Source organism: Globicephala melas, chromosome 4 (assembly GCF_963455315.2).
Source record: "Globicephala melas chromosome 4, mGloMel1.2, whole genome shotgun sequence".
Taxonomy (NCBI): domain Eukaryota; kingdom Metazoa; phylum Chordata; class Mammalia; order Artiodactyla; family Delphinidae; genus Globicephala; species Globicephala melas.
The window spans coordinates 47422561-47449913 of record NC_083317.1 but is presented as its reverse complement, the minus strand read 5'-3'; the positions used below and the strand labels follow the sequence as shown (position 1 = coordinate 47449913).

General features: G+C 39.6%; 1 protein-coding gene across 2 annotated transcripts in view; it reads right to left on the bottom strand.

Annotated features, from left to right (window-relative positions):
* Positions 1-33: 33 nt before the first annotated feature.
* CMSS1 (cms1 ribosomal small subunit homolog) overlaps positions 34-27353 on the bottom strand; it is a 382976-nt gene continuing 355656 nt past the window's right edge. For both annotated transcript variants that reach the window (XM_030861019.2, XM_060297972.1), the window contains 8 exons: positions 20264-20335; positions 18063-18192; positions 14416-14475; positions 12539-12641; positions 8986-9046; positions 8444-8531; positions 2719-2807; positions 34-329 (listed from right to left, as the gene is read on the bottom strand). In XM_030861019.2, coding sequence (XP_030716879.1) covers positions 246-329; positions 2719-2807; positions 8444-8531; positions 8986-9046; positions 12539-12641; positions 14416-14475; positions 18063-18192; positions 20264-20335 — 687 coding nt within the window. In that variant the 3' untranslated portion in view covers positions 34-245. The remainder of the gene's footprint in view (positions 330-2718; positions 2808-8443; positions 8532-8985; positions 9047-12538; positions 12642-14415; positions 14476-18062; positions 18193-20263; positions 20336-27353) is intronic.

Here is a 27353-nt window from a genome sequence, read left to right as displayed (position 1 = left end):
GGTGAAAGAAAAACTCAGTCTGCTTAACAAAAATCACACACAAGCCAGTGATACTTTATTATACAAGGGAGTTGGCAAAGGACACATTCATTTTGTAAAAGAATCCCCACCTAAGATTCCCAGTGATCCATCTGGTGATACAATCAATTTAATAAAACAATAGCTGATATTTACCAACTGCTTGCAATGGGCCAGAGCCATGCAAATCCCACCACGAAAACAGGAATTTTCATTAGGACCCAGACTTAGAAAAGGCCCAGCTTCAAAGATTCTGACTTGCATAGGCTGAGGACTCCCATTTCCAGAATTTCAAAAACCTCCTTTCTTATCTAAGTGAGAGAAAAGAAAAAAAAGTTTAAGATCAAGAAAAGATGGTCTTGGTGAATAAATTCAACCAGTCTGGAGTCCCTGGTATTTATGCAGCTGTTATGGCCAGAATCAGGAAGAGCAAAACCTGCATTTTATTCAGAGTTGAAATATTTACGTAAGTAAAGGAAGCGGTACTATATAAGACATCAATTTCATTAAGATGTCCTTTTGTTTGTACAACATTCAACATAAAATCTCACAGAAAAATCTTTTTCAAGATATTCAAAGTGTGCCTATAGACTATACACAATATTTTAATGCAGGATAACTGTTAATAATGACATCATCACAATAAAAATAAGTATGGGTTAAAATGTTTTTCTTGAATACTATTTCTCCCTCATTATTATAATTAGAAAACTAGTGATGGTTGTTTACTCAGGTTTAACATTATAACTGAAATAATCAAATATGACCTCATGTGCCTGACATCAAGTTGGTTAAACTAGTTTTAAAAAAACAGTCAGGGGGGCTTCCCTGGTGGTGCAGTGGTTAAGAATCTGCCTGCTGATGCAGGGACATGGGTTCGAGCCCTGGTCCGGGAAGATCCCACATGTTGTGGAGCAACTGGGCCCATGTGCCACAACTACTGAGCCTGCACTCTAGAGCCCGCGAGCCACAACTACTGAGCACTTGTGCCACAACTACTTTAGCCCGTGCGCCTAGAGCCTGTGCTCCACAAGAGAAGTCACCGCAATGAGAAGCCCACGCACCGCAACGAAGAGTAGCCCCTGCTCGCTGCAACTAGAGAAAGCCCGCAGGCAGCAACGAAGACCGTTGGTCTTCGTTTTAATAAATAAATTTATTAAAAAACAACAACAACAACAGTTCAGGAGACTGTGTATGTGTGTGTGTGTGTGTGTGTGTGTGTGTGTGTATGTGTGTGTGCAGGGAAGTGAGAAAATGGTTTTTAGCTTAACTCGCCAGTCAATTATAATCAGGTTTGGTCATTCTGAGGATATAGTTTTATACAGTAAATTAATTCATTCAACATGTTTGGAGGAATGATTGCAAGCTTCTTTGATAGTTACTGCCGTGATTTATTTCTGGCTGGTGACTGGCAGCCATGTTTATTACTGCACAACCCTATTCTCTCCAATAGCTACTTCTAAGCATCAGGCTAGATTGAAAGATTAGTCAGATGATACCATGGTAGGTGGCAAATCAATTTTTCTTTCTTTGTTTTTTAAATTTAAATTTAATTTTTTTTGCGGTACGCGGGCCTCTCACTGTTGTGGCCTCTCCCGTTGCGGAGCACAGGCTCCGGACGCGCAGGCTCAGCGGCCATGGCTCACGGGCCTAGCTGCTCCGCGGCATGTGGGATCTTCCCGGACCGGGGCATGAACCCGTGTCCCCTGCATCAGCAGGCGGACTCTCAACCACTGCGCCACCAGGGAAGCCCTTTAATTATTTTTTAAAATCTATTTTTGGCTGCGTTGGGTCTTTGTTGCTGCATGTGGGCTTTCTCCAGTTGCGGCCAGCGCGGGTACTCTTCGTTGTGGTGCACAGGCTTCTCACTGCTGTGGCTTCTCTTGTTGTGGAGAATGGGCTCTAGGTGCGCGGGCTTCCATAGTTGCAGCATGCGAGCTCAGTAGTTGCAGCACGCGGGCCCTAGAGTGCGTGGGCTTCAGTAGTTGTGGTGCACGGGCTTAGTTGCTCCGCGGCATGTGAGATCTTCCCAGATCAGGGCTCGAACCCGTGTCCCCTGCACTGGCAGGCAGATTCTCAACCACTGTGCCACCAGGGAAGTCCCTCAATTTTTCACATTATGATGATAATGGATTACTTTCATAAATATATAATGAGCTAATGCTGTTCCTATTCAGTATTCAATCGGTTTTAATCCATTGAGACATCAAAAAAATTTCCCCACTCCCCAAAACCAAAATAGCCCTCTAATTTAAGTAAGTGGGTTTTTGGGTACGTGGAGATGAAGGCAATGAGGCAAGTTTGTGCTCCCCCACCTCCAAGTACATATTTATAAGGATGAAAAGGCAAAGACGATTGTGTCTCTAAAACAAGGCACAGGGAAATACACCAAGTCCTCTAGATCTTCCTGTTTCTCAAAGATGCGGTATAGATGTGGTCCCCAGTGGGGCAGAGGCCACTGGTCATTTAATGAAGAAAAAAAGCTGATTCCTATAAAACACATGGAAAGGATACAGTTATGTGTAAGGGGTGAGATGGTCTCTATAATTGTAGTTACTTCAGAGTTAAAAGAAGTAATTTCAAAGGCCAGAGTGTGCTGGTTCCCCATGTCAAAGACTTTACTGCTGTGTTTGAACTCAAGTTCAGATTGAAAAAAAAAAAAGATTAAAGGCAATTGCTGGATTGCTAGTTATATGGTACCTCAGGAATGTCCATCATCCTTCTCAACTTCTGATCTCTCCAATTCCAGTCAAAAACCAGAAACTTTAAGGGGTTCAAATTAAGGCCACCTGAAAGAGACAGGGAGAGAGTTGCTACATTAAAGAACTTATGACATAAGCTTATTAAAATGATTTTTTATTCCTCTGGTTGCTTTTTTGCCTCATTTGCTCTTTTTTCCCCCAGTAACTAATCTCTGCACGTTAAGTGCTGTCCCTGTCTGATGGAAAACAAATGCAGCACTCAGAGACTTACTCTCCTTACAATCTTATCACTGATTCTCAGCGAAGCAGGGAAGCTGCTCTTGCTAAGCTCGTGAAATGCTCAAGTTCTGGCAAAGAATCAATCCCAAGCCTCCATTTCATGAAGCCCCAGAGGGTAAAGTGTCATTCCCGACAGGGATTTGATAAGACGTATCCTTGCAATTTGGGATAGTGACCCTTCAGAGGAGTTGAGTCTAACAGAGTCTGCGTGACTCTGAAGAGGTGAGTCGGCAGAAGGATGTGGACAGGGTTGGGAGGTTAATTTCAGGCAAAAAGGAAAGTTAAGATGAATAGGCTCTATTCAAAGCCTGCTATCCTTTGAGGAGACTGGTAAACCACTTAAGGACTCATTCCTGCTGTCTTCCTGTGTATCTAGAGACAATTATGGAGTGTGGGGCTGGAGGGGACCTCAGGGGTTGTCTGTTCCTCAGAGGTCTCAGAGTTGGGCAGTTAGTTTTTCCCATTCTACACGTTCTGCCCACTGCCCCAAGCTATCACACCTGGAAACATAATGAAGCCTTCTTTTATCCTTCAGCACTTCCCCTCAATATTGGCTATTTCAATAATTTCCCCTCTGCCCTAAAGACTTTTTCATGCTTCTTATAACTACGATGCCTCTTATTTAGAACTCTCTCTGTAAATTAAAAATGATGGAAATTAAGAAAGACAATGGGTTGATAGTGTTCCCTTAAAAATAATTGACTGCTGGGCTCCCCTGGTGGCGCAGTGGTTGAGAGTCCGCCTGCCAATGCAGGGGACACGGGTTCGTGCCCCGGTCCGGGAGGATCCCACATGCCACGCAGCAGCTAGGCCCGTGAGCCATGGCCGCTAAGCCTGCGCATCCGGAGCCTGTGCTCCGCAGCGGGAGAGGCCACAACAGTGAGAGGCCCACGTACCGCACAAAAACCCCAAAAAACAAAAACAAACAAACAAAAATAATTGACTGCTGATGGGACAGCAAACAGGTACAGCCTCTCTGGAAGGCAACTGGACATTATATAATAGGAGCTTTAAAATGCTTACTGTTTGATAAAATAATTCTCCTTCTCTGACATATCCCAATAAAACACCAGAAACTTAAGCATAGTTACTTATAAAGATGATCACTGTGTATTACTTATAATAGCAAAACAAATTAGAAACAACCCAAATATCCTACCATAATAGAATTGCTAAACACCAATATAACTTGGGGTCAATATCCAAAATATGTAAAGAACTCATACAACTCAAGGTCAAAAAACCAAATGATTTGGGGCCTCCCTGGTGGCGCAGTGGTTGAGAGTCTGCCTGCCGATGCAGGGGACGTGGGTTCGTGCCCCAGTCCGGGAAGATCCCACATGCCGTGGAGCGGCTAGGCCCGTGAGCCATGGCCGCTGAGCCTGCGCGTCCGGAGCCTGTGCTCCGCAACAGAAAAGGCCATAACAGTGAGAGGCCCGCGTACCGCAAAAAACAAACCCCCCCCAAACCCCAAATGATTTGATTTAAAAATGGGTGGAGGAACTGAATATACAGTTTTTCCAAAGGAGACATCCAAATGGCCAATAAGTACATGAAAAGGAGCTCAACATCACTAATCATCAGGGAAACACAAATCAAAACCACAATGAGTTATCACCTCATACCTGTTAGAATGTTATCAAAAAGACAGGAAATAACAAGTACAGGCAAGGTTATAGAGAAAAAGGAACTTGTGTACTGCTGGTGGGATTGTAAATTTGTGCAGTCATTATGGAAAACAGTATAGAGGTTTCTCTAAAAATTAAAAATAGAACTACCCTATGATCCAGCAACTCCACTTCTGGGTATATATCCAAAGGAAATGAAATCACTGTCTTGAAAAGATATCTGTACCTCCCATGTTCACTGCTACATTACTTCCAAAAGCCAAGATTTGGAAACAACCTAAGTGTCCATTGACAAATGAATATATAAAGAATATGTCACACACACACACACATACACACACACACACACACACAAACACAGCAATATTATTCAGCCATAAAAAAGAAGAAAATCCTGCCACTTGTGACAACGTGGAGGGACCTTGACAGCATTATACTAGGTGAAATAAGTCAGATAGAGAAAGACAAATACTGTATGATCTTACATATATGTGGAATCTAAAAAAAACAAAAACCAAAAATGAACTCATAGGTACAGAGAACAGATTGGTGCTGGGTGCCAGAGGTAAGAGGTGGGAGAAATAGATGAAGGTGGTCAAAAGGTAAAAACTTCCAGTTATAAGATAAATAAGTGCTGGAGATGTAAAGTACAGCATGGTGAGTATAGTTAACAATGCTGTACTGTATATGTGAAAGTTGCTAAGACAGTAGATCCTAAAAGTTCTCATGACAAGAAAAAAAACTGTAACGATATGAAGTGACTGGTGTTAACTAAACGTACTGTAGTAATCACTTTACACATCACATATACCAAATCATGTTGTACACCTTGGCCAATACAATGTTATATGTCAATTATATCTCAACAAAACTGGAAAAAAACTCAATAGAATATTATGCAGCCATTAAAAATGAAAAATTAAAACTATTTCATGACAAGCAAAGTTCTCATGGGATATATTAAGTAGAGAAGACAGGTTATAAAGTTATGATATGCAATATGATCTCCATTTATAAAAAATATAGATAAATGCATAGAAAAAAGACTGAAAGGAAATATATTTAATATTAACTAACAAGACATTACCTCTAAAGTGACCTATTTTCTTTTCTGTACCTTTTTGCATTTTACAAGGGCTCTTATAATTAGAAAATCCCTTTCCTTATTAAATAAAACAATAGAATTCTGTCTGTAAGTGTACTGATCCCAAGGTTATGGAATATCTTTTGATGTTCGGAAACTCTCCTTAATATATCATATATATAAACATCTTAAGTCATAAACAGCTACATAAAATGAGTTATGTGCCATTTGTCTTGCTTTGTTATACTTTCAGTTTTTGGAGTCCTGGAATTGTTCTCTTTAAACACTTTGTATGTAGCCTAACATCTGTAGTCAATGAATATTAAACCATTCATCCAATCAGAATCAGAAGAGCTATTTTCATTAGTATTATAAATAAATCAACAGCTCCTTAAATGATTTTTCCACTCCTTAGATGAAATAAGCTTTCACAGTGAGTTTTCAAAACTCTGTAGAAATATAATTTCAACAGTCTGGGCAGCTTCGTTCTCTCTCTCTCTCTCTCTTTTAAATATTAAATATGGAGAAGAGTGGCCCTGTTGCCTGGGGGACCTGGCGACACATACAAAACATGTGGAATCCAGGAAGGGGAGAGGTGAGTCTTTGGCTAAGAGCTGTGGGAGAGGGAGGGCGCATCCCTGGCCTCCCAGCTGCCCAGCCAATCTCTCCCACCTCCGCGTCTCATGGATGGACTATGAGCACCTCTCACCTGAGCCTTCGCTTCCAATACCCTCCTAGGGCCACAAGACAAAAATCCAGCCAATCACTGTGCAAGGGCCTTCCTCCAAAATCTGACTTTCTTTCCAACTGAAGCACAGGCTACCACAGCCCACGAAGTCTCCAACCAAGAAAGGTGGTCTCTTTAATAAAAGTAATAACTAGTATTTGTTGAGTTCTTAAGGTGTAACACTAACTGTGTTTAGCTTTTTATTGGCATAACAATCCTTTGAGGTAGGTGCTATTACTATCTATGTCATTCAGATAAAGAAACAGTTTTAGAAAGGTTAAGAAACTTGCCAAGTCACAGAGCTGGTAAGCTGCTGGACCTGGGATTTGCATCCATAGATTTGAGTCTGTAATAGGGGCTCTTAACCTCAACATGTATTGACTACTTATTGTCTCCTTTGGATATACCCCATGTATCTGCCTGCCTGCTTTTGATTCAGCTGTTGTCCCATTCCTGAATGCTTTTCTCACATCTCCATACTTTAAAGTATATTAAAAAGATCCTATTTTAATCCTACCCATACTTCAAAGATCAGTTAAAGATCCTTTCCTCTGTAAAGACTTCCCTGCAGATTCAGCCACCATAACAATCTCTCCCTCATTTCAACTCCTGTAGGACTTAGAAGTACTTGTTCGGACCTTGGCATTTACTGCCTCATGTCGTCAGTCGCATCTTATGCACATTTATCTCTTCAATTGGATCAGGAGCTCCTGGAGGGGGAAAGGCTCTGGAACCAGGAAGGCCTAGAATGAGAGATCTTGGAAGGGGCTACATGACCCTCCAAGCTTCAGTTTTCTCTCATAAGAAATAAGAATACTAGCCTGCAAGGATGCTATGAGTACTAAATGAGATCTGTGAGGGTGTCTAGCACAGCACTGAGTACAAGTAGGAACTCAAAAAATATTTGTTTCCCTTCCTTGCCTGGGGCTACCAAGTTTGCTACTTCCTTGTAATTGCACAGACCTCTGCATATAGTGTTTTCACTTACCCAAGGTTTTCATCTGGAGAGAAACACTAGTATTTTTAGCTCTTGTTTGCTTCCTTTCAAACGACCATCTCTATACTGAGATATTATATTGATGAACACATTACTTTTAGATATGTAAAAATCCAGGAATAGCTCCAGGCAGTTATAAAATAAAGTTGTTAAACAAGTAATTTGGAAATGAGTATTTAAAATAAATCTTTAATCTGTCTGGCAGGTAAGGTAGAACATGTACTAAGATCATCAGCAGGTCAGCAGGTTTTTAGGCTACTGGCTTTGAGAAGGTCAACAAACTATAAAAACCCACTGGTGCGGCTTCCCTGGTGGTGCAGTGGTTGAGAGTCCGCCTGCTGATGCAGGGGACATGGGTTCGTGACCCGGTCCAGGAGGATCCCACATGCCGCGGAGCAGCTGGGCCCGTGAGCCATGGCCTCTGAGCCTGTGCTCCGCAATGGGAGAGGCCACAGCAGTGACAGGCCTGCGTACCGCAAAAAAAAAAAAAAAAACAAAACCCATTGGTGGATGATGTCTGGAACACTTTCAGGGTAAAGCACTAAAAGAGAAACACATTCGCAAGAAGTATTCTAGAGTGCTTGTATTTCATCCATAGAAACTGCATTTTTGTTTCAACATATCTTCTATACCAGCCCTCAACTGGAATGGGAGTCTTGGGGAGCCGAGACTCAATTAAGTGAGAGGGAAATATTCAACACATTCAGCTATACAAATTCCAGAGGCTGCAAATCGGTAGAATAGATTGTGGACCCACTAAACTGCTTAAAGCAACTGGAATTTGAATGTATTTAGATGGGCATAAGTACCACAGTTTGCCACAGTCCTTATCATTCCCTATTGTACTACACCTGCTGGCTGGCTTTAGGGACTAAAGGCTAAGTTTCCAACTCCTGACTTAACACAGAGGTCTGATTTCACTACATCACACATGTGGTTTCCCAAACTCACATGGGTGTTAGGCAAACACTCAGCTCTGAGTAGGAGTATCACTACCTCTTTTCATACCTTGTTTAATGAGTTCTTTAATCCTCCCTGGAGTTCCTACACCCAGGTGTACCACACGCTTCTCCAGCAATTTTACCTGCTCCTGGACCTATTCCAAAATGGAAGAGAACAAAGAAAAGAAGAGTCATTGGAAAGTTCAATCATAGTCCAATTTAGAGCATTTAATCTAAAAGTTAAGAAAGTAAAAAAGCAAAAGGGGCTACTCTTGTTTAGGGTCAACTTCCAGGGCAAAGAAGGTTAACAGCAAGACAGAAGAGCATCTCCCCGGAAAACTGGTTAAGTCTCCAAAGAGTCCAGGGCTCAAACCTCAGCTTCTGTATGGAAACCTCAGAGCACAGAGGAGTAGTGACTGTTGTGGGAGCAGAGGCAGGAAACACAAAGAAAATCGGAATGGTCGTTCAATATGTTACAAAAGGAAGGCACCAAAGAACATGCTTCCTAAGGAGATACGGAAAAGAGGCTGAAGTGAAACAACTGAGGTCTGGAAGTGGCCCTTAAGGATCACTTCCACCCCCGACTAGGAACCACAGGCCCTTGCTTACCTTTATGTGTTTTGCGAATAATTTCACGACTTTGCTGTCTCCTCTGAATGCAGTCATTGACCTGATGAAAAGCAATAGATTTACGCAGAAGAAAAATCACTCATTCAGGGCCATGTGACATCTTAAGTATTACACCATATTTATTCAAAATAATACGCACATTTATGTGTGTCTATATGTACATATGTATGTGGATAGATACGCACACACAAAATTCTGATTTTCAGGTTAGTCCATCTCTGGAATGAAAGTGGGGTGGCCTTTAATCAGGCATGCATCTGGGTTGGCTTCTAAGTCTCAGGCACACGGTTAACTTTACTTAGGTTTCCTTGATTATTGAAACATGTGGATTTGCCCTTCACTTGTGTTAAAATGAAAACCACAGTCCCAAAATGGTGTCACTCATGCTAAAAGCCCATGATACCGAAACCCAGATTTAATACTTCATCTAACTGCAGTTTCAACTTTTCTGAGAAACGTAATCTTAATCAACCAGTCTGGAATCTCTGGTCAAGCACCAGTAAGGTAATCTGTCCTGTGGGCCCTTTCCATACCAGAGAGGAATATAAAACCCTTGCCATTTCCTTCCCCCGCAAAAGAAGATGTCCTGGCCTAAAAAGCAGTCTTTCTTTTCTTTTGTTAATGGCTCCATTGCTCCACCCTTTTTCCTTTTTTTTCTGGCTGCGCTGTGCAGCATGTGGGATCTTCGTTTCTGACCAGGGATCGAACCTGTGCCCCCTACATAGGGAGTGCAGAGTCTTAACCACTGGACGGCCAGGGAAGTCCCTCCACCCTTTCTCCTATTAAAAACTTCCATTTTGCACAACCCCTCGGAGTGCCCTTCTAGTTGCTGGCTGGGTGCTGCCTGATTCATGAATCATTGAGTTAAGCCAATGTGATCTTCAAATTTACTTGGTTGAATTTTGTTTTTTAACACCTGTAATACAAAAGTTCTGTATTTTAGGTCCCTGGCAGAGAATTTATCTTCAAACTCTGCAGTATAGTTCTCATAAAAAATTTGTTTGTGAGAAATATCTTAGCAGTGATGTCAGCCTGTGCTCTACAGAGCCCAAGGGCATGTACGAAGGTCTGTGTGTGGCTGCCCTGCAGGGACAGGGATAAGCTAGCAGGGAGAAGCAGGACGGCTTATGTCCTTCATTCACAGCAGCCCCCCTACTTTTATGGACTTTGCAGAGTGAGCTTATCTGTAAAATCTTATATGTGGAAATGCTTCAGGTATAAACGGGTATAAAATGGGTATAAAAGAACAATCTTCTAGTTGATGTTTGGGAATAGAATATGGGAATACTGCTCGGAATATTACTTTCCTTTTTATATCCTTAATATGCTTGAGAAATATTACCAACCAGTAGGAATAAATGAATTTACAAAATAGTGACTCATGCTACACACGTTCTGTTGCACTCGAGTCTGTACTTACACATGAGCTTTCTCCATGGCGAAGTTAACTAAGAAGACAATTTAGGGGACATATTTAACATAACTCATGGTTCTCAAGAGAACAGATATTCTTACAAAAGTTAGAATTATTCAATATTAGCCTTTATGAATAGGGTTTGTTATGCCTGCTCAGAAATCACCTTCTGCAAATCACCTAACCTTGAAATGGATCATAATATTACGGAAGACATAAAGAAACACTGAGAATTGGCAAATGAAGTACGACAACATAGTCCTTCTATGCCCATCAGAAAGGCATTTATGTACGGTAAAAACTCAAATCAATGTGACAACTTGTTTTTAAGAGGCCACCTCCAGGCCAACTTCTTTGCCATTAGTGTTTGAATCTGAAATGAGTTCTGTGGGTAGTCTTTAAAACACTGAAATATCAATGTGAATTCTTATGATTTCAGAACCAGCAAGTACGGCTGCCCAGAAAGAGTTGGAGTCTTGAAGATCACTTATGTTTGGAGCAGAAATAGTTAAAAGAAACACTTTCGTTTTACTGAAAGGGTGTGTGATACAATTTAACGCGTGTGCCTAGCAGAAAGGCTCTGAAGGACGATTAACAAAGCTTAAAAAACTACTTTTCTAAATTCATGGTCAGATTAGCTCATTTAGAAAAATAGATGCTAAATAACTACCGAGAGTCTACTTTGCACATTAATCTATTTGATCAAGTTCCTTTTTCTTTAGGACTTGGATTTTCCTGTTTTGTCTCTGGTCAAAGCCCAGTGCAGAGCCTGGCCTTGGGAGAGGGTGAGTCCCAGGAAATCCCATATTACTCTGACAGCTCTTCTCTGAAAGCTGAACGCTACTACAGATCCAGTGGAAGCCTTTTTGTTTATTCTACAAAAGCTACAGTAAATGAAAAGGTATGTGAAGGCACTTAGTAAAGCACCGACAAACTGTCTTTAAAACATAATTTTTACATATAAATTTTTGGTCCACTTGGCATTTATCTCGGTATAAGGAGTGAGATATGGAACCCAGCTTAATTTTTTTCGATGGCTACCCAGTTGTTCCAATACCAATTATTAAATAATCCATCTTTCCCTACTGATTTTTCACTTTTGCCATATCCTGTACTTTCATATGCATATGGGCCTATCTCTGAACTTCCAGTTCTGTTCCACTGTTCTGATCTGTCACACATGTGCCAGTTCCATACTCTTAATTATTGAGACTTTGTAATAGGTTTTTTTTTTAAAAAAATCTGATAGATATTATAGGCATAGTATCCTCACTAGCATTCTTTTTTAGAATTTCGCCAGCTATTTTTTCTTCTGTATTTTCTCATATGAACGTAGAACTAGTTTATCTAGTTTAAAAAACAATTCTATAGGAGTTTCATTGGGAATCTGTGAAATTTGTAGATTATTCTAGGTAAAACAGACATCTTTACGTTGAATCTTCCTATTCAACACTATGGTACTCCTTTCTGTTTAAGATCTGCTGCATCCCTTATGCAATATTTTCTTCATCTAAATTTTGGCTAGTTTTTTCCTTGGTGTTCTATTTTTTCTTGTTACTATTTTAAATTAGATCTTTTCTTTCATTTATTTCTCCAACTGGTTATTGCTTGTATGATCTCCCTGCTTTACCCTTGTGTGTTCTCCACACAGCAGCCAAAGTGATCCTTTAGAATGATTATTCAGATCATGTGTCTTCTCTGCTCAAAATCCTCCAATGGCACTCCATGTCAGGGCCTTTTGTACCTATGTCCCCTCTGCCTGGAACACTTTTCTTCCGGATATCTGCTTGGCGTTCTCATTCACTTTGTTTAAGTCTCTGCTCATAGGTCAATCTCCTAAGAGGCTTTCTGTGACTACCCTTTTAAAAGTAGCCCCCATCTTTTTCTATCCATTTGCCATGCTTTATTTTTTTTCCTACATAACTTATCACTACTTGACATTATAATGCATATTTATTTGTTTATTGTCTGCCTCCCTTACTGGAAAGTAGGTTCCATGAGCGAGGGGACTCTGTATATTTTATTCATTGCTGCTCTCCAGCATATAGAACTTGTCAGCTCGGCACATATCAGTTACTCAGAAAACAGTTACGAAATGGAACAGGTGAAGCTTCCAACCTAATGAGCTCCAGGGCTCGGATGGCAGAGCCACAGATAATCAGCATCAGGACCGATTTCTTCTCACAGTGGTTTTTCCGAAGTTTCACCCATTTAGGGCAGACTGAAAAAAGACCATGAGAAAAATATTACCCTAAATATAGCAAAATAAAGCCTCCAAAGTTGAACATCCCCCAATTACTTCTTTGTTATTGCTTAAGTAAAATAAAATATGAGCACTGTTTAGATTCTATTCTCTGGTTATTCTAGATATTAAACAAAAATGAAATATCATTAACTTACACCACAAAACATATAATATGCCAAGTAGCTAAATGTGACCACTTTTAGAACTAAGTTTGTACAAAAATAAAAGAAAAGGAAAATTTAAAAAGTTTGTAATAATACAACATTTTCTATTTTTTAATTTATGTTTGTTGCTTAAAGGCAGTGTTGACTAAACGGGAAAAGAACTGATTTAAAAATACTACATTTGCGGGCTTCCCTGGTGGCGCAGTGGTTGAGAATCTGCCTGCCGATGCAGGAGACAGGGGCTCGTGCCCCAATCCGGGAAGATCCCCACATGCTGCAGAGCGGCTGGGCCCATGAGCCATGGCCGCTGAGCCTGCGCATCTGGAGCCTGTGCTCTGCAACGGGAGAGGCCACAACAGTGAGAGGCCCATGTACCGCAAAAAAAAAATAGATAAATAAAATAAAAATGCTACATTTTAGGGACTTCCCTGGTGTTACAGTGGTTAAAAATCCGCCTGCCAATGCAGGGGACACAGGTTCGAGTCCTGGTTCGGGAAGATCCCACATGCCACGGAGCAACTAAGCCCGTGCGCCACAACTACAGAGCCTGCTCTCTAGAGCCCGCGAGTCACAACTACTGGGCTCACGTGCCACAACTATTGAAGCCCACGCGCCCAGAGCCCGTGCTCTGCAACAAAGAGAAGCCATCACAATGAGAAGCCCGCGCACCGCAAGGAAGAGTAGCCCCCGCTCACGGCAGCTAGAGAAAGCGTGAGTGCAGCAACAAAGACCCAACGCAGCCAAAAATAAATAAATAAATAAATAATGCTTCATTTTAAAGGGACACTCAGCATAAGATATAAAATGGAAATGATATTAAAATAGCAAACATTTATTAAACACTGACACTGTGCTATGCACTTTACATAACTTTTTTAGTTCTCATAATCCATTGAGATTGATTCCATTATTACCTACATTTACATTTGCTGAATTTGAGGCTAAGAAAGGTTTATGAACTCAAGCTGAGTGTCATCAGAATTGGTTAGAATTTGAAAAAGGAACGTTAAATCACCATGTCTAAACTATTTCATTGTTGGTCACAATAAATGACTACCTAGCATGAATAATCTAGTTATTACTGCCTACATTCAATCGAAAAGATCAAATTAGATTGTCTGTGCAATAGCCATGGTCTGAATTCTGAACATGGGAACAGAATTTCAGAACCTCAGAGATGGGTTCAAGATCACATAGTCCAACTTCCTTGTCTTTCAGATAACAAAATAGAGTCCTGGAGGAGTCCTCAGTGACTTGTGCCAAGTCAAATAGCAAATTGATGGGGTACCTGCAACTAGAACACTGAGAATTCTCTGGATTCCAGGAGCAATACTTCTAATGTGTTGTAAAACAAAAACAAGACCAAAACCCAAATCCCCAATACCAGAGAGAAACAAGAATAAATTTAAATAAATAAAAATTAATATCAAGATGGACCTAAAAAACCTTCATTTAAAATCCATTTAAGATGGAAACTTGATTTTAAATGAAGTTTTAAAAGTTTTTATTTTAAAGAGATACATCTAATGTTTTAATGGAAATAATAAAACTTGATGAATAATTTTTTAAAAAATGAGTTTACTTACTTTCTTTTAGATATGATGAAAGACTGTGAGTCAAATCATTGGCCTTGAGGAAGCAGGAGTCTAGAAATACGAGAAACATACTTTGTAGAGGATTTCGCAAACACATACTCAAAATAGATTACATGTGAATGGTGTATTCTTGAATAGGTTGTACAACATTAATGAATTGGGGACTCATATATTTTAAAGTTGTCTAGCATTTAAAACAACAGCAGCAGCAACAATAAGTAAACTTTAAACTGTCCATCATTTCTTAGAGTAGTGAAACAGAAGCTTGTATCATTCAATGGACTAATGAAGCATCTTTATTTTCAAATCCATGGAATAGGCAATATACAAAGGCAAAGCTGAAATAGCTAACAAATCTATGTGGAGATGCTCAAACTCGTCATCACAGAAATGCAAATTAATACAAAATGAGATAACACTTTGCACACACTTTAGAATGGCAACTATTAGAAAGATGTATATACCAAGTGTTGCTGAGAATGTAGGATGATGGAAACTCTTTGTGAACTGTAGGTAGAGGTGTAAAGTGGTATCGCTATCGTGGATGGTAGTAAAATTAAGGTGTTTATACCCTATGACCCCAGGATTACGTTCCTGAGTAAATAATGGAAAGAAATTCTTGTGTAGTCTGTAAAGAGACATACTCAAGTATATTCATACTAGCATTATTTGTAATATTGGGGAACTAGAAGCAACCTAAAGGTCCATATCGGAGAAAATGGATGAGCAACATGTGGTCGATGAAATCATTGGAATACTATGTAGCATTTTAGAAGCAATGAAGTAGATGTACTTAAAGCTATACAGGTATCTTGAAAAAGTGCTAAGTGAGGAAAGAAACAGAATGAGAGGTTCAGCACAACATCATTTATATAAATTGTAAAATGTATCCACACGCAACAATATGATATATTTTAAAAGAACATATGCATATTTAAAAAGGTATAGTAACATTATGCCTATGGAGAAAGGAATTTGGAGTGTGGATGGGGAAAAGCGGGAATAATGCATTAAAATAGAACATTAACATAACACAGCACAACAACATAATGAAAGAATGGAACGGGCTACAATAAAACATAGGAGCCTTGCTCAACCAACAATGATCATGGTCTAGCAATTATGTAGTATTATTAACTCTGTACCTGAGATGTATAAAAAAGCAACATAATGTTTAGCATCCTAATTCATTATAGCAGAAGAAGTCTGTCTATAAACATAGCAGTGTGTTAGGGAGTAAACTATTACTAAATTAAATGAAACTTATGCTGTGCCCCAGCATATATAACTCACAATATGTGAGTAACCAACTTCAAAGATGTTGCCCCCTATACGGTTGTTGAGCCTTTGATGGTCTTTAAAACTGTAATCTCCGAAGCCTGGATATGACCAGACTCACCTGGAGAACTTTACAAAAAATACAGATTCCTGGAATGGACTCCCCTTTGCTCAATGAGTCAGAATTCCTTGGGGCTGGGCCTGGGAATTTGCTTTTTAAGTTCCTGGGTGATTCAGTTGCGGCTAGCTTACAGGCATTTAGCACTGATCTAAACCACACTGCAGCTCTCAGGAGGACAGCTGAGTTAGCTCTAAGTGATTCCTGACTCAAAACTCTAATTAAGTTCCCATGTGTATGACATTAACAATGTACATGCACAGTATTAATTGAAAAGACATGTTGCTGCCCTACAGACACAAACAACTTCAAACCACAACCAAGTTAGACACTCAGCAAACTAAATAGGAACAATATTTTATTACTTATATCCATCTTGTATTTATGCCCCTTCCTGAGACTGTTCCAGATAGCCCATGGCGTGCCCCTCCTCTCAAATAACAGAGACCTCCTCTGTGTCCTTGGTCCTGACAGTGTAGTGATGGGTGTTTTCTCTAAAACCTTCCTATGATGCCTTTGTTCACTGTGGCTCAGAATGGCCTAATTTCTTAACTGAAAATGAAAACCTGTTCCTTTTGGCTATAGCAGTATTTTTAACATATTTTAAACATTTTCCCCTCAGCCAACCATGACCACACATTCTTGCCTAACTATATTACTGCACTCTAATGATGATATAATATAATGTAAACTCAGTATGGAACTCAAATGACTCCTTAAAGGCTTTTTCTTCTGACTTTTGACTAGCAAATTACAATGTTCCATGAGGTTACAGAGTAGCAGTGGTCCCATTATCTTACAAGTCCTTATTCAGGTGAAGGTAAACTCTAACAAAGAACTAAAAGGGAAAATTGACCACTGAGTCAGAGTAAAATCAAACTTCAGTTAAACATTGAAGGGGCTTTGTTATAATACCTGGTTCCTGAGGATAGAAGAGCCAGGACCTAGCTCTCCTCCTGAGGAGCTGCTGCGCTGAGAAGAGTGGTTTCTAACTGCTGTTGGGCTTTCTGATCTCAGTATGTAGAAAACTCCAGAACTCGCTCATGTGGAAATGAGTTCCTTCAATTCCCTAAAGAGTATTCCTTTTGGAAAAGGAACAGACAGGGGTACTGATGTCTCCAACCTAACGTGCATTTAAAACACACACACACACACACACACACACACACACATACACATCATTTTATGAAAGAATTATAAAACTTCAGGGTATGGGATGTTTTTCAGCTTCTCAAGCCTCTAGAAAGCATAAAGTTGTAATGGAAAAAGGAAATCAAGCTACCCTTGACTTTTTCCAAAAGCAGTGTTAGATATCTCTAGTAGTCTATATATAGAGAGCTCATCTGAAGCAGTGGTGCCCAAACCCTCTGCGGTTTGATTTTATGACATCTTTTCTTCAATCTCTGTGCAAAAGAGTTACAGGTTATACCATTATTTTGAAATTAATTAAAATTGGTTTTTAAAATAATTTTCCAATATCTTTTAACTTAATTATACATATCTAAGGCAGTAGATCTCAAATGATAATAGGCTTAAGAATCACACAGGGCTTCCCTGGTGGCGCAGTGGTTGAGGGTCCGCCTGCCAATGCAGGGGACATGGGTTCGTGCCCCGGTCCGGGAAGATCCCACATGCCGCGGAGCGACTGGGCCCATGAGTCATGGCCGCTGGGCCTGCGCGTCCGGAGCCTGCGCTCTGCGGCGGGAGAGGCCACAGCAGTGAGAGGCCCATGTACGGCAAAAAAAAAAAGAAAAGAATCACACAGGGTGAGGTGTCAGCCTTGCTAAACATGCAGAATTTTGTCCCTATCTTTAGATGGTTTACTTGAAAAAAGTCTAATACTACCCTAAAAAAGTCTAATACTACCCTAAAAGCAAAACCATGACTAGATATCCATGATAAGGGCAACAACAAAATTAAGATGCTATTAAAGCTAAAGTTTTTATCTATAAAGGATGAGTAAATTAATTATGTATACTTTTGAATGTGTGCTTTATCTTTTTTAAATTTAACTTCTATCCTCATTAAAATTCTTATTCATTGAAGAATCTGTCCAAAAAAATGTACACCCAATACCTTTTGAATAAAAATTACAAATCCTTCTATTAGACTGAACGAATACCAGTTAGCATCTGAATGAAGAAATCATCCAACAGTTAAAACTATTAGGTTGAGGAAAGGAGTACTAGCACGTGGAAATATATTAATTAGAAGGAATAACAACAAGGAAGCCTGGCTGTACCTGGTAGGGTTAGTTCTTCTAATTCAATCACTGAGCGGTTGCTGCTATAATAGTCTTTCATCAGCTTATGTAGGTCTTCAGGTGTCCCTGGTTTTGGCTCTGATTTTGCAAGAACATCAGTAATTTTCTTCTGATGAGAAAGAAGTAAAAATGGGAAGACAGATTTTAGGATGGCATTTGGCTTAGGATAGGTTGATTCCTCTGGCATTTAAACTGTAAGTAGGTTCTTTGATAGCCAAGGGTGAATGGGAGTTCTAATAAACACACTTGAGAAAACTTAAAAGATACTTCTTGGACATAACTACTGCTTTGAAAAATGAATGGATGATCTAAAAGACTCCTTGTAACTCTTGGTCTCTGCTAGGAGAACTAAAAATTTTGCAGGAGTCTATAATAGGTTACTATATTCTGTTAAAAGTCAATAAATCTTGTTGCTTGTGGAAACCTCCTTTTAAGCCTCAGAAAATGTGTATTCCTGGGAGAGTAGAATTTTGAGAATTCCTTGTGTAACCTGGTTCTTAAGGCACTGAGTCTCAGTTTGGATTTCTGGCATTAAAGTAAGAGTTGCAGGACTCATCTCAGCAAAGGAGGACACTAAATAGGGGCACTTGAGACCCTCAATTCTCAAGTCTTGGGAGAGACATCTTGAATTGGCCCTATGGAAAGCAGAACAGGATACTTTACAACATCTATTTTGATTTGGACTTATCTGTGTAGCATTTACTGAATGTCTGCAATGTACTAGGAATGCACAATTGTTCATTTAACTTTCATCATAAACTTCCCTTCTTATTTCTTCCTAGTATTTCACCAAAAATCCAGAAAGAGCCCTTCCTTGCCTTCTACCCCAGCTTTTCCCCCCTCCTTCCATACTATCTTCCTTTTCATACCACTGCCAAGAACGGTCAAAGTTCTGTCAAATGAATTAACTTTAAAAGAACACGTCATCCGTGGGCACATTTTAGCATGACCTCAGCCAAGGCTAAACTAGCTAGCTGGAGTTCTGACCTTGAACCCCAAGAACTTAACACTCCTGAAGGCCATTAGTGTCAAACTATCAAAGAGAAGTTAAAAGTCGTTTCTTTAAGGACGTGCCAAAACTCAGCCAATTTGGCATTTCCCATCCTCCTATTTGGCCATGTGCAGGCAAGGAAAACATATGCACACACACTCTGTTTTCTAAAAGCTTGCTGTTAAGTAATTGGTTTGAGTCCATCTTGTTTCCTCTAATCCCAATCGCATTTCCTCTGCTAACTACATCAGTAGACCTTTCCTGGCAGGGAGAGAATTACATTGCTGTTTTGACAACTGTGGTGGAAGGTCAAAGCTAACCACACTTTCGGGCTTCCCTGGTGGTGCAGTGGTTAAGAATCCACCTGCCAATGCAGGGGACACAGGTTCGAACCCTGGTCCACGAAGATCCCACATGCCACGGAGCAACTAAGCCCGTGTGCCACAACTACTGAGCCTGTGCTCTAGAGCCCACGTGCCACAAATACCGAAACCTGGGTGCCTACAGCCCGTGCTCGAAAGCCCACGCACAGCAACGAACACCGAACGCAGCCAAAAATAAATAAATTAATTAAATAAATTTATTAAAAAAAAAGCTAACCACACTTTGTTCAAGGCTGAGCCATAAGAAAGTTTGTATAGGAGCAACAGAGTTTTCCGTATGTTCACAGGCAAGTCTTAAAACGCAAGGGGAGCCTTTTGCTTTAAATTATCGTTTGAAATTAGAGTCAGAAATGCCTTATACTTACACTATTTCATCTGCTTATTATTTTCTTTTTATTAATACTTTAAGACATAAGGCTTTTAAAAAATGAAATGGGTAAGAAAAGAAGGTTGGTAAATTTCTTTTCTTGGACAGAGCCAGAGGGGCCAGAGGGCAGGAGAGCTCTGGGCCCCTTTTAGAATTAGAAATCCCTGTCTGACTTCTAACCACAGTGAAAACACAGGGTGGGTAACAAAGATGTTTGGTATCCACAAGACTGAAATAGGAATTAGAAGAATTTATTTTTAGCTCCAACAGAAACACTTATTACTAGTGACCTTAGGAAAGTCACCAAACCTCAATGAATTTTACAGTTTTTGCATATCTAAAGTGGGGATTACAATAATTGCCTCATCAAAGTACACTATATAACAATGTGATAGAAACCATGTGGGGCTGTACCATTGTAAAAAATTATTAATATTACCTTTTTCCTCTTCCTGGTCTTGGTGGCATCTTCATTTGTTTCCTTTGGTTGTATCAAGAAACATTCTTTAGGCTATAAAGAAATGTAAATGAGAAAACTTTCATCTTAGCATGATGAGGTGTCAACTAATGGTATGAATCCCAAAGTATCAATATCTACTGTCATGCATGTATTCTTCAGAGTATCTTAGACAAAGAAATGTTGGAAAATCCACTGAAGGCTATTATGCAGGGGCCAAGCTGAGAGAATTTGTAAAAGTGAGAAAGTGCAGATGACTTAAGACTGGAAAATCTTTGAACAAAGGTCAAAATGTGTGATTAAGTGTATATATGTGTTTGAGGTGGTGGTACAGGGTATTATAGATGGAAGACAGTGGCTAGGTTTGGAAAATACAGGCAGAAAGAGATGTGATTAAAATTAAGATGTAAAGAAGTCTTTGACTAGAATGACTGGTGTTTCCAGGAACTAGCAATGTGTGAGTCTGTATTTCCAAGTCACTGACTTATCATTTTGTTATTCATTCCTTTCCTCTTCTCAATAGGCACAGAAAATCTGAAGTAGGATATATTTACTTATATTTTTATGAAACCAGCTGCACCAAATGTCTTATCTATAGTGACTACAAAATGAATGTTTCTGCTTATGGTCTGACAAAAGCCTCAACACCATGGCATCCTGAGTAATTGATTTTGCCTGTTGCCTTGACCCCTGGAGTACCCTATATAGTTTAGTGCTATTTTTACCCTAAGGATTTGTTTTTTGTTTTGTTTTGTTTTAGTGTAGAAAAACAGGAAATTTAGACTAAGTCCTTGATTTATAAAATAGAATGCTTCAGATTCCATATTTATTAATCATAGGCAGTTATATAAAATGCTTCCTGTATTAGATCTTTTATGCAACATTTTCAAACAAGTTGCCAAGTAAGACATAAAATATAAGTGAAAACTTATTCTGAGTTTTTTCTTGATTAAGTTTCCATTCCAACTAGAGAGTACTCAGTTTAAGCTGGTAAACTACTAACTAAAGCAATCTTGTCTCTACTGGCTCTCTTTAAAATGATTACAGATGAAGCTTTCTATTAAAGTTTCCAGATAGCCTGCAGATTAAGAATGTCTATGGCCTGAATCCAGAGAGATATAATACTATGTAATTTCTTCAAGACATGGGGCCAGGACCAGCAGTTTCTAGACTCTGTTTCAGTTATAGAGAAGTAGATTCAAAAGGCTCAGGATTAAAGTAATATGGGAATCTTGAAATTTCAGCTGCTTCTCAGTTAAAAGAAAAAACCTGCAAAGTACAATTGCATCATAGCTAAAGAAAATAGATATTAGGACCTCTCTTATTTAGAAAGTTAAGCTGTCTTGTGGATGCAGATACACGCTAATTTGATGCCAATTAGAAACTGGGCCAAGGCCACTAATATGTCACAGGAGCTGCCAGACAGTCATAAGAGTCCAATTACAGATCAAGCCAACATCAGCTCATGCTGCTATGGCAAAGGCCTGGATACAATTAGTATCTCCCTAGATCCCTCAAGGCATACTTCAGTATCTTGTCCCCATTATGAAGGTTTTGGGGGGAAGCAGATGTAGAACCTGTTTCATTTTCTTATTTAGCAAATGGGGGTGCTCTCTAAGAGTATGTTCAATGTGCGGGGTTTGTATTTATGCCAGGTTTACAAAGCCAGTTAAACATGACACAAGTTAAATGTGGAAATGAGCTCAGTTATAAGGATATGGACTCTCCAATTCTGGAAGAAAAAATAAAAACACAATTCTGAATCACGCAAAGGAAAAAAGAAACATGCTTGACAACTGCTTTTGTCAAGATATCGTAACAGGTTTACATATTTGTTAGGTTCAAATTCTTACATCATCTTAAAGGAAATGCAGTATGATATTTGTTTTCTGGGAGCAGTCACTTTAGCTGGTTGCAGTAGGGTGCTAATGAAGAAGCAAGTTTATGGGGTCAATTTCCATAGAAGTGAGACTACTTTATGAAGAAATACAAAGCCCATAGTATTGAAAATTCCTAAACGTTGCCAGCTGCCTTACAGATGCTGATGTCTACCCTCAGAGAGACTAGGTAAGATGAGGAAGACTCAGGGTAGGCCAACTAACCATTTCTAGAAACTGATTCCAACAGTATCTGACTTTGGCAGTTAATAAGTAATGTCATTTCTTTATGCAGTGATTTTTAAATATGTACCCTGAGTATGAAGTTAAAGATTTAGAAGAATCACACTTGCCCAAAAATATACCAAAAAAAACTTATTAAGCTTTCAGTGAAGCAATTAATTGGGGCATGTTTTCAATTCCTTAAAGTGTCAAAAATTATATCCTTTAAGAATGAGTCTTCTGGTTTTAACCATGGCAATTCATTTTCAAAACGCTACTAAAATGAAAATAAAGGAGGGACTTCCCTGGTGGCGCAGTGGTTAAGACTCCATGCTCCCAATGCAGGGGGCCCAGGTTCTATCCCTGGTTGGGGAACTAGATCTCATATGCATGCTGCAACTAACAGTTCACATGTCTCTACTAAGGAGCCCGCGAGCTGCAACTAAGGAGCCCACCTGCTGCAACTGAGACCTGGCACAACCAAATAAATAAATAAATATTTTTTAAAAATTGAAAATAAAGGAAACTGAAAAAGATGTAAGTCTATAAGGACGAAGAAACCAGGAGAAAGGACAACAGTAGTGGAGAGATTTCAACAACATTTTGGAAAATGGAAAGGGTTGAAACTGGATGGAAGGTATTTAGCATAGGGAGAGAGACATCTAGCACCTGGGTTTCTAGAGCGACAGATGCTAACAATAAGTGTGTCTGTTTCACCTGTTGGACTCTGAAAAGGTTCAGCAGTGGGTGGTACAAGGTACTACAGAGGGGAAAGGGTTTGAAAGAAAGAGACTGGTTGAAACTTTACGTTTAAAATGATTAGCCTCCCTCCTACACCCACCTGGCTATATCTTCTGCTCAGGCAGCCAAGCAACTATCCCATTACCACTTCCTCTCATCTTGTTCTTCCTAACAGAAGACTGGAGATTTATGCTCTGGAGAGAATAAGAAGACCAAGAAGTCTAGCACAAGGGAGGCAGGGTAGAGGTTGAGGCTCATTTCCTTTTCCTGTCCCTGTTTCAGGATATTTCAAGAGAGGCTTATATAGTGTAGGCAGAACACTACTGAATTCTTCTCTGGAAAAATAAAATGGCCTAAGAGAAATGCCACAAGAGAGTGACATTTGGGGGTTCCATAGTAAATGTCCAGCTTTGTTATCATATCACCCTACCAAGAGGTCCACTAATTAACAAGCCCCACTTATGCACAAAAGTTTTCCATTAACTTTTTAGTGTGTCTCTGTTTAATATGAATAGACAGCTAAGGTTCATCGGACATCTAAGGAAAGTCTCCAACATCATAGCAAATAAACAAAAAAAAGAAAAAAGAACACTGAGGAAACAGAGACTGTACTTCAAAACAATTACAATTAATATTCTCAGAGAGAAGAGGGAAGAATTTTCAGCCATGAAACAAGATGCTATAAAACGAGGATGCTATAAAAAAGGAAAAAAAATTAAAAAGACATTTAAACCTTAAAACAAATAAGAAAGTTGGGGGACTTCCTTGGCGGCACAGTGGTTAAGAATCTGCCTGCCAATGCAGAGGACATGGGTTTGATCCCTGGTCGGGGAAGATCCCACATGCTGCAGAGCAACTAAGCCCACGAGCCACAATTAGTGAGCCTGCACACTGCAACTACTGAAGCCAGTGCGCTCAAGGGCCCACGTGCTGCAACTACTGAGCCCACGTGCTGCAACTACTGAAGCCCACGCGCCTAAAGCCTGTGCTCCACAACAAGAGAAGGCATTGCAATGAGAAGCCTGTGCACTGCAACGAAGAGTAGCCCCCACTTGCCACAACTAGAGAAAGCTTGTGCGCACCAATGAAGATCCAATGCAGCAAAAAATTAAAATAATTAAAATAAAAATTAAAGAAAGTTGGAATAAAATTGTAGGAGGAAGGCTTGAAGATAAAGTAGAAAAAATCTCCCAGAAAGATGAAAAAATGATAAGAAAAAAGTGGTAAGAAAATTAGAGAATCAGCCCAAGAGAATCAACATGCCAATAAAAAAGGTATTATAGAAAGTAAGAGTCATATAAAACAGTGGGAAAGAAGTGATAAAAAAATAATGTATGAAAAATTTTCCAGAACTGAAGGAAAATTTCTAGAACATGAAACTCCAAATTGAAAGCCCATTAAGTATACAGTACAATGGATAAGAAAAATAACCATGCTAATGAAAATCACTGTGAAATTGCAGAACATCCTGGACAAACAAAAGATTCTAAAAACTTATGAAAAGAAAAACAGTAACATACAAAATACAAAAGGTCAAAGAAAAGAATGGTGGCAGACTGTGCAACAGCAGTAATTGATGCTTGAACTCAGTAGAACAAAGCCTTCAAAATTATGGGGAAAATTTATTTGCAAATTAGATTTTTTTTTCAAATTAGATTTTTATACCCAGCAAAATTATCAATCAAGTTAAGAGGAAAATTTTCAGATTTCAGTAAAAATTCTCAGATATTTAAGATCTCAAAAAATTTACTTCCTACCCACAGATACTCAAGGCTCTATTCCAGCATAATAAAGGACTAAATCAAGAAAGAGGATGACATAGGATTCAGTAAGTAGGGAGACCAATCCGGGAGACTACTGAAGGGGCAGTAAAGAGAAGTCTCAGTTGTTCAGCAGGCCTAGAGAATAACCAATTCAGAGTGGAACAAAAGTGTGGAGATCTGTAGGAAAGAACAATAACTGATCTATTTGAGCATATGGAAAATACTGTCCATGGGCATGTGGAAGAGATGTTGGAACATACGGGAGCAATTAACAGTAGGAACATAGCAAGCTAGGCAAGTGAAGAAATGAGGTAATTATTAATACCATAAAAATAAAGAGTTGTATAAGAAAGGAGGGATTATTATAGCTTCTCTTTTTCTCAGCACTGAACAGTGTTTCCATGGTCATAATAATGAAAGAGTGACAACTGTTTTAACCAAAATGTAATATTGTATCGGCAGAGGAAGTAGCAGTTGGAGAGGGAATAGGGCATAGGTGAGAGGACTATGTCCTCCTATGCTACCTCAGGAAGATAATCAGAAAGTGGTAAATCAAGAAACTGCAGTATAAAATATAAGGTAGCAAGTAAGAAAAACAGCTAAAGACTGATGGATTTACATGAAATCCTAGAAAAAGCAAAACAAATTTTGGGGGAGGAAACATCAGAACAGTGGTTGCCTCAGGGGCAAGGAGTTTGGAATGGTGATTAACAGGGAGGTGGCATGAAAGGATTCTGGGGTGATGGTAATGTTTTGTATCCTGTAGGGGTTTGTGTTATGGAGCTATATGAATTTGTCAAAACTCATTGAATGGTACATTTGACATTTGTGTATTTTATTGTATGTTAACTTCACCTTACAAGGAAAAAAAAAGAACTTTAAAGTAAATATTGAGCTTTTAAAAATAATATGCATGCTGAAGCATCTGAGGGGAGTGTACTGATTTTGCAAATCTTTGAAATGTGTCAAAAATAAGGTGATTGCTAGATGGATAGTGCCTGAACATACTGTTCAAAAATTTTGGACACAGTCACAGTTACATAAGAAATCCTTAAAGGGAACTCCCTGGCAGTCCAGTGGTTAGGACTCCATGCTTTCACTGCTGAGGGTCCGGGTTTGATACCTGGTCGGGGAACTAGGATCCTGCAAGCCCCACAGTGCAGCCAAATTAAAAAGAAAAAACAAAAGTCTTTAAAGAAATTAAAGGTGTGCCTCGCAGATTCTCTCAAACATGAGTCTAGGAAGCTTAAGGGGTCTTATCTTGTAATTGTTTCAGCTGAAGCCCAAGGTACAGAAGGGTTTATCTGGAAAACATTGTGGGTGTGACTTCTGCCTAATAGAGTAAATCCCCAGAAGAATCATAGGAGACCCACACAATTCTTTTTTTAAAATAATTAATTAATTAATTAAATTTATGTATTATTTTTGGCTGCGTTGGGTCTTCATGGCTGCATGCAGGCTTTCTCTAGTTGTGGTGAGCAGGGGCTACTCTTCATTGTGGTGTGCGGGCTTCTCATTGCAGTGGCTTCTCTTGTTGCAGAGCACGGGCTCTAGGCATGCGGGCTTCAGTAGTTGTGGCATACGGGCTCAGCAGTTGTGGCTCGCGGGCTCTAGAGTGCAGGCTCAGTAGTTGTGGCACATGGGCTTAGCTGCTCTGTGGCATGTGGGATCATCATGGACCAGGGCTCAAACCTGTGTTCCCTGTATTGGCAGGTGGATTCTTAACGACTGCATCACCAGGGAAGCCCCCACACAATTCTTAAAGGAGTTATATATTCAGAAGTTGAGAGGGTCAGAGAGGAGCCCTCAGAATTCTATTATCAAGAAGCAAGCTGAAAGAGCTGCTTAGTTGCAAACACATGTTACCTTTTATTTAAAAAAAAAAAGGGAGGATGACTCAGAGGACAGAACAAAAACCCAAACAGCAGTGCCAAGAACCATAAGACCCTGGGCCTTAAGACTTAATCAAGAAACTCCTAACCCTTTCTGAATGTTGTGGACCAATGACTCTTTGTTACTCCTATTTGAATAGAAATGCCTATAGAGGTTATCCAATGCTTGCCTCACTGCTTGGTGTTGGGTCTGTAGGGGTAAGACAACTTGTCTCTTTAGTTTCATAAGTTGAGAAAAAATACACTCAAAGAGTTATACTTAAAGGTCTAAACCCAAGGAACCTTAATTGCACCTGGACCTGATCTAGACAATGAAATTCTGGACACCAAGCTCATGCTGTAACGTCATAAGATTTCTGCAAGCCTTGGGAGGGGCAAATATATTCTGCGTATGGGAGGGATGTAAATCACTGGGGCCAGAGGGCAGACTGTGGTAGCCAGATTACAGGATAGCACCAGTGATCACTATCTCCTGGTATTCATCCCCTCCTCTTGAATGTGTACCAGATTTACTGATCTGCTTCTAACAGAATATGGCAGAAGTGATGTGATGTCAGTTCTCAGATTAGGTTATAAA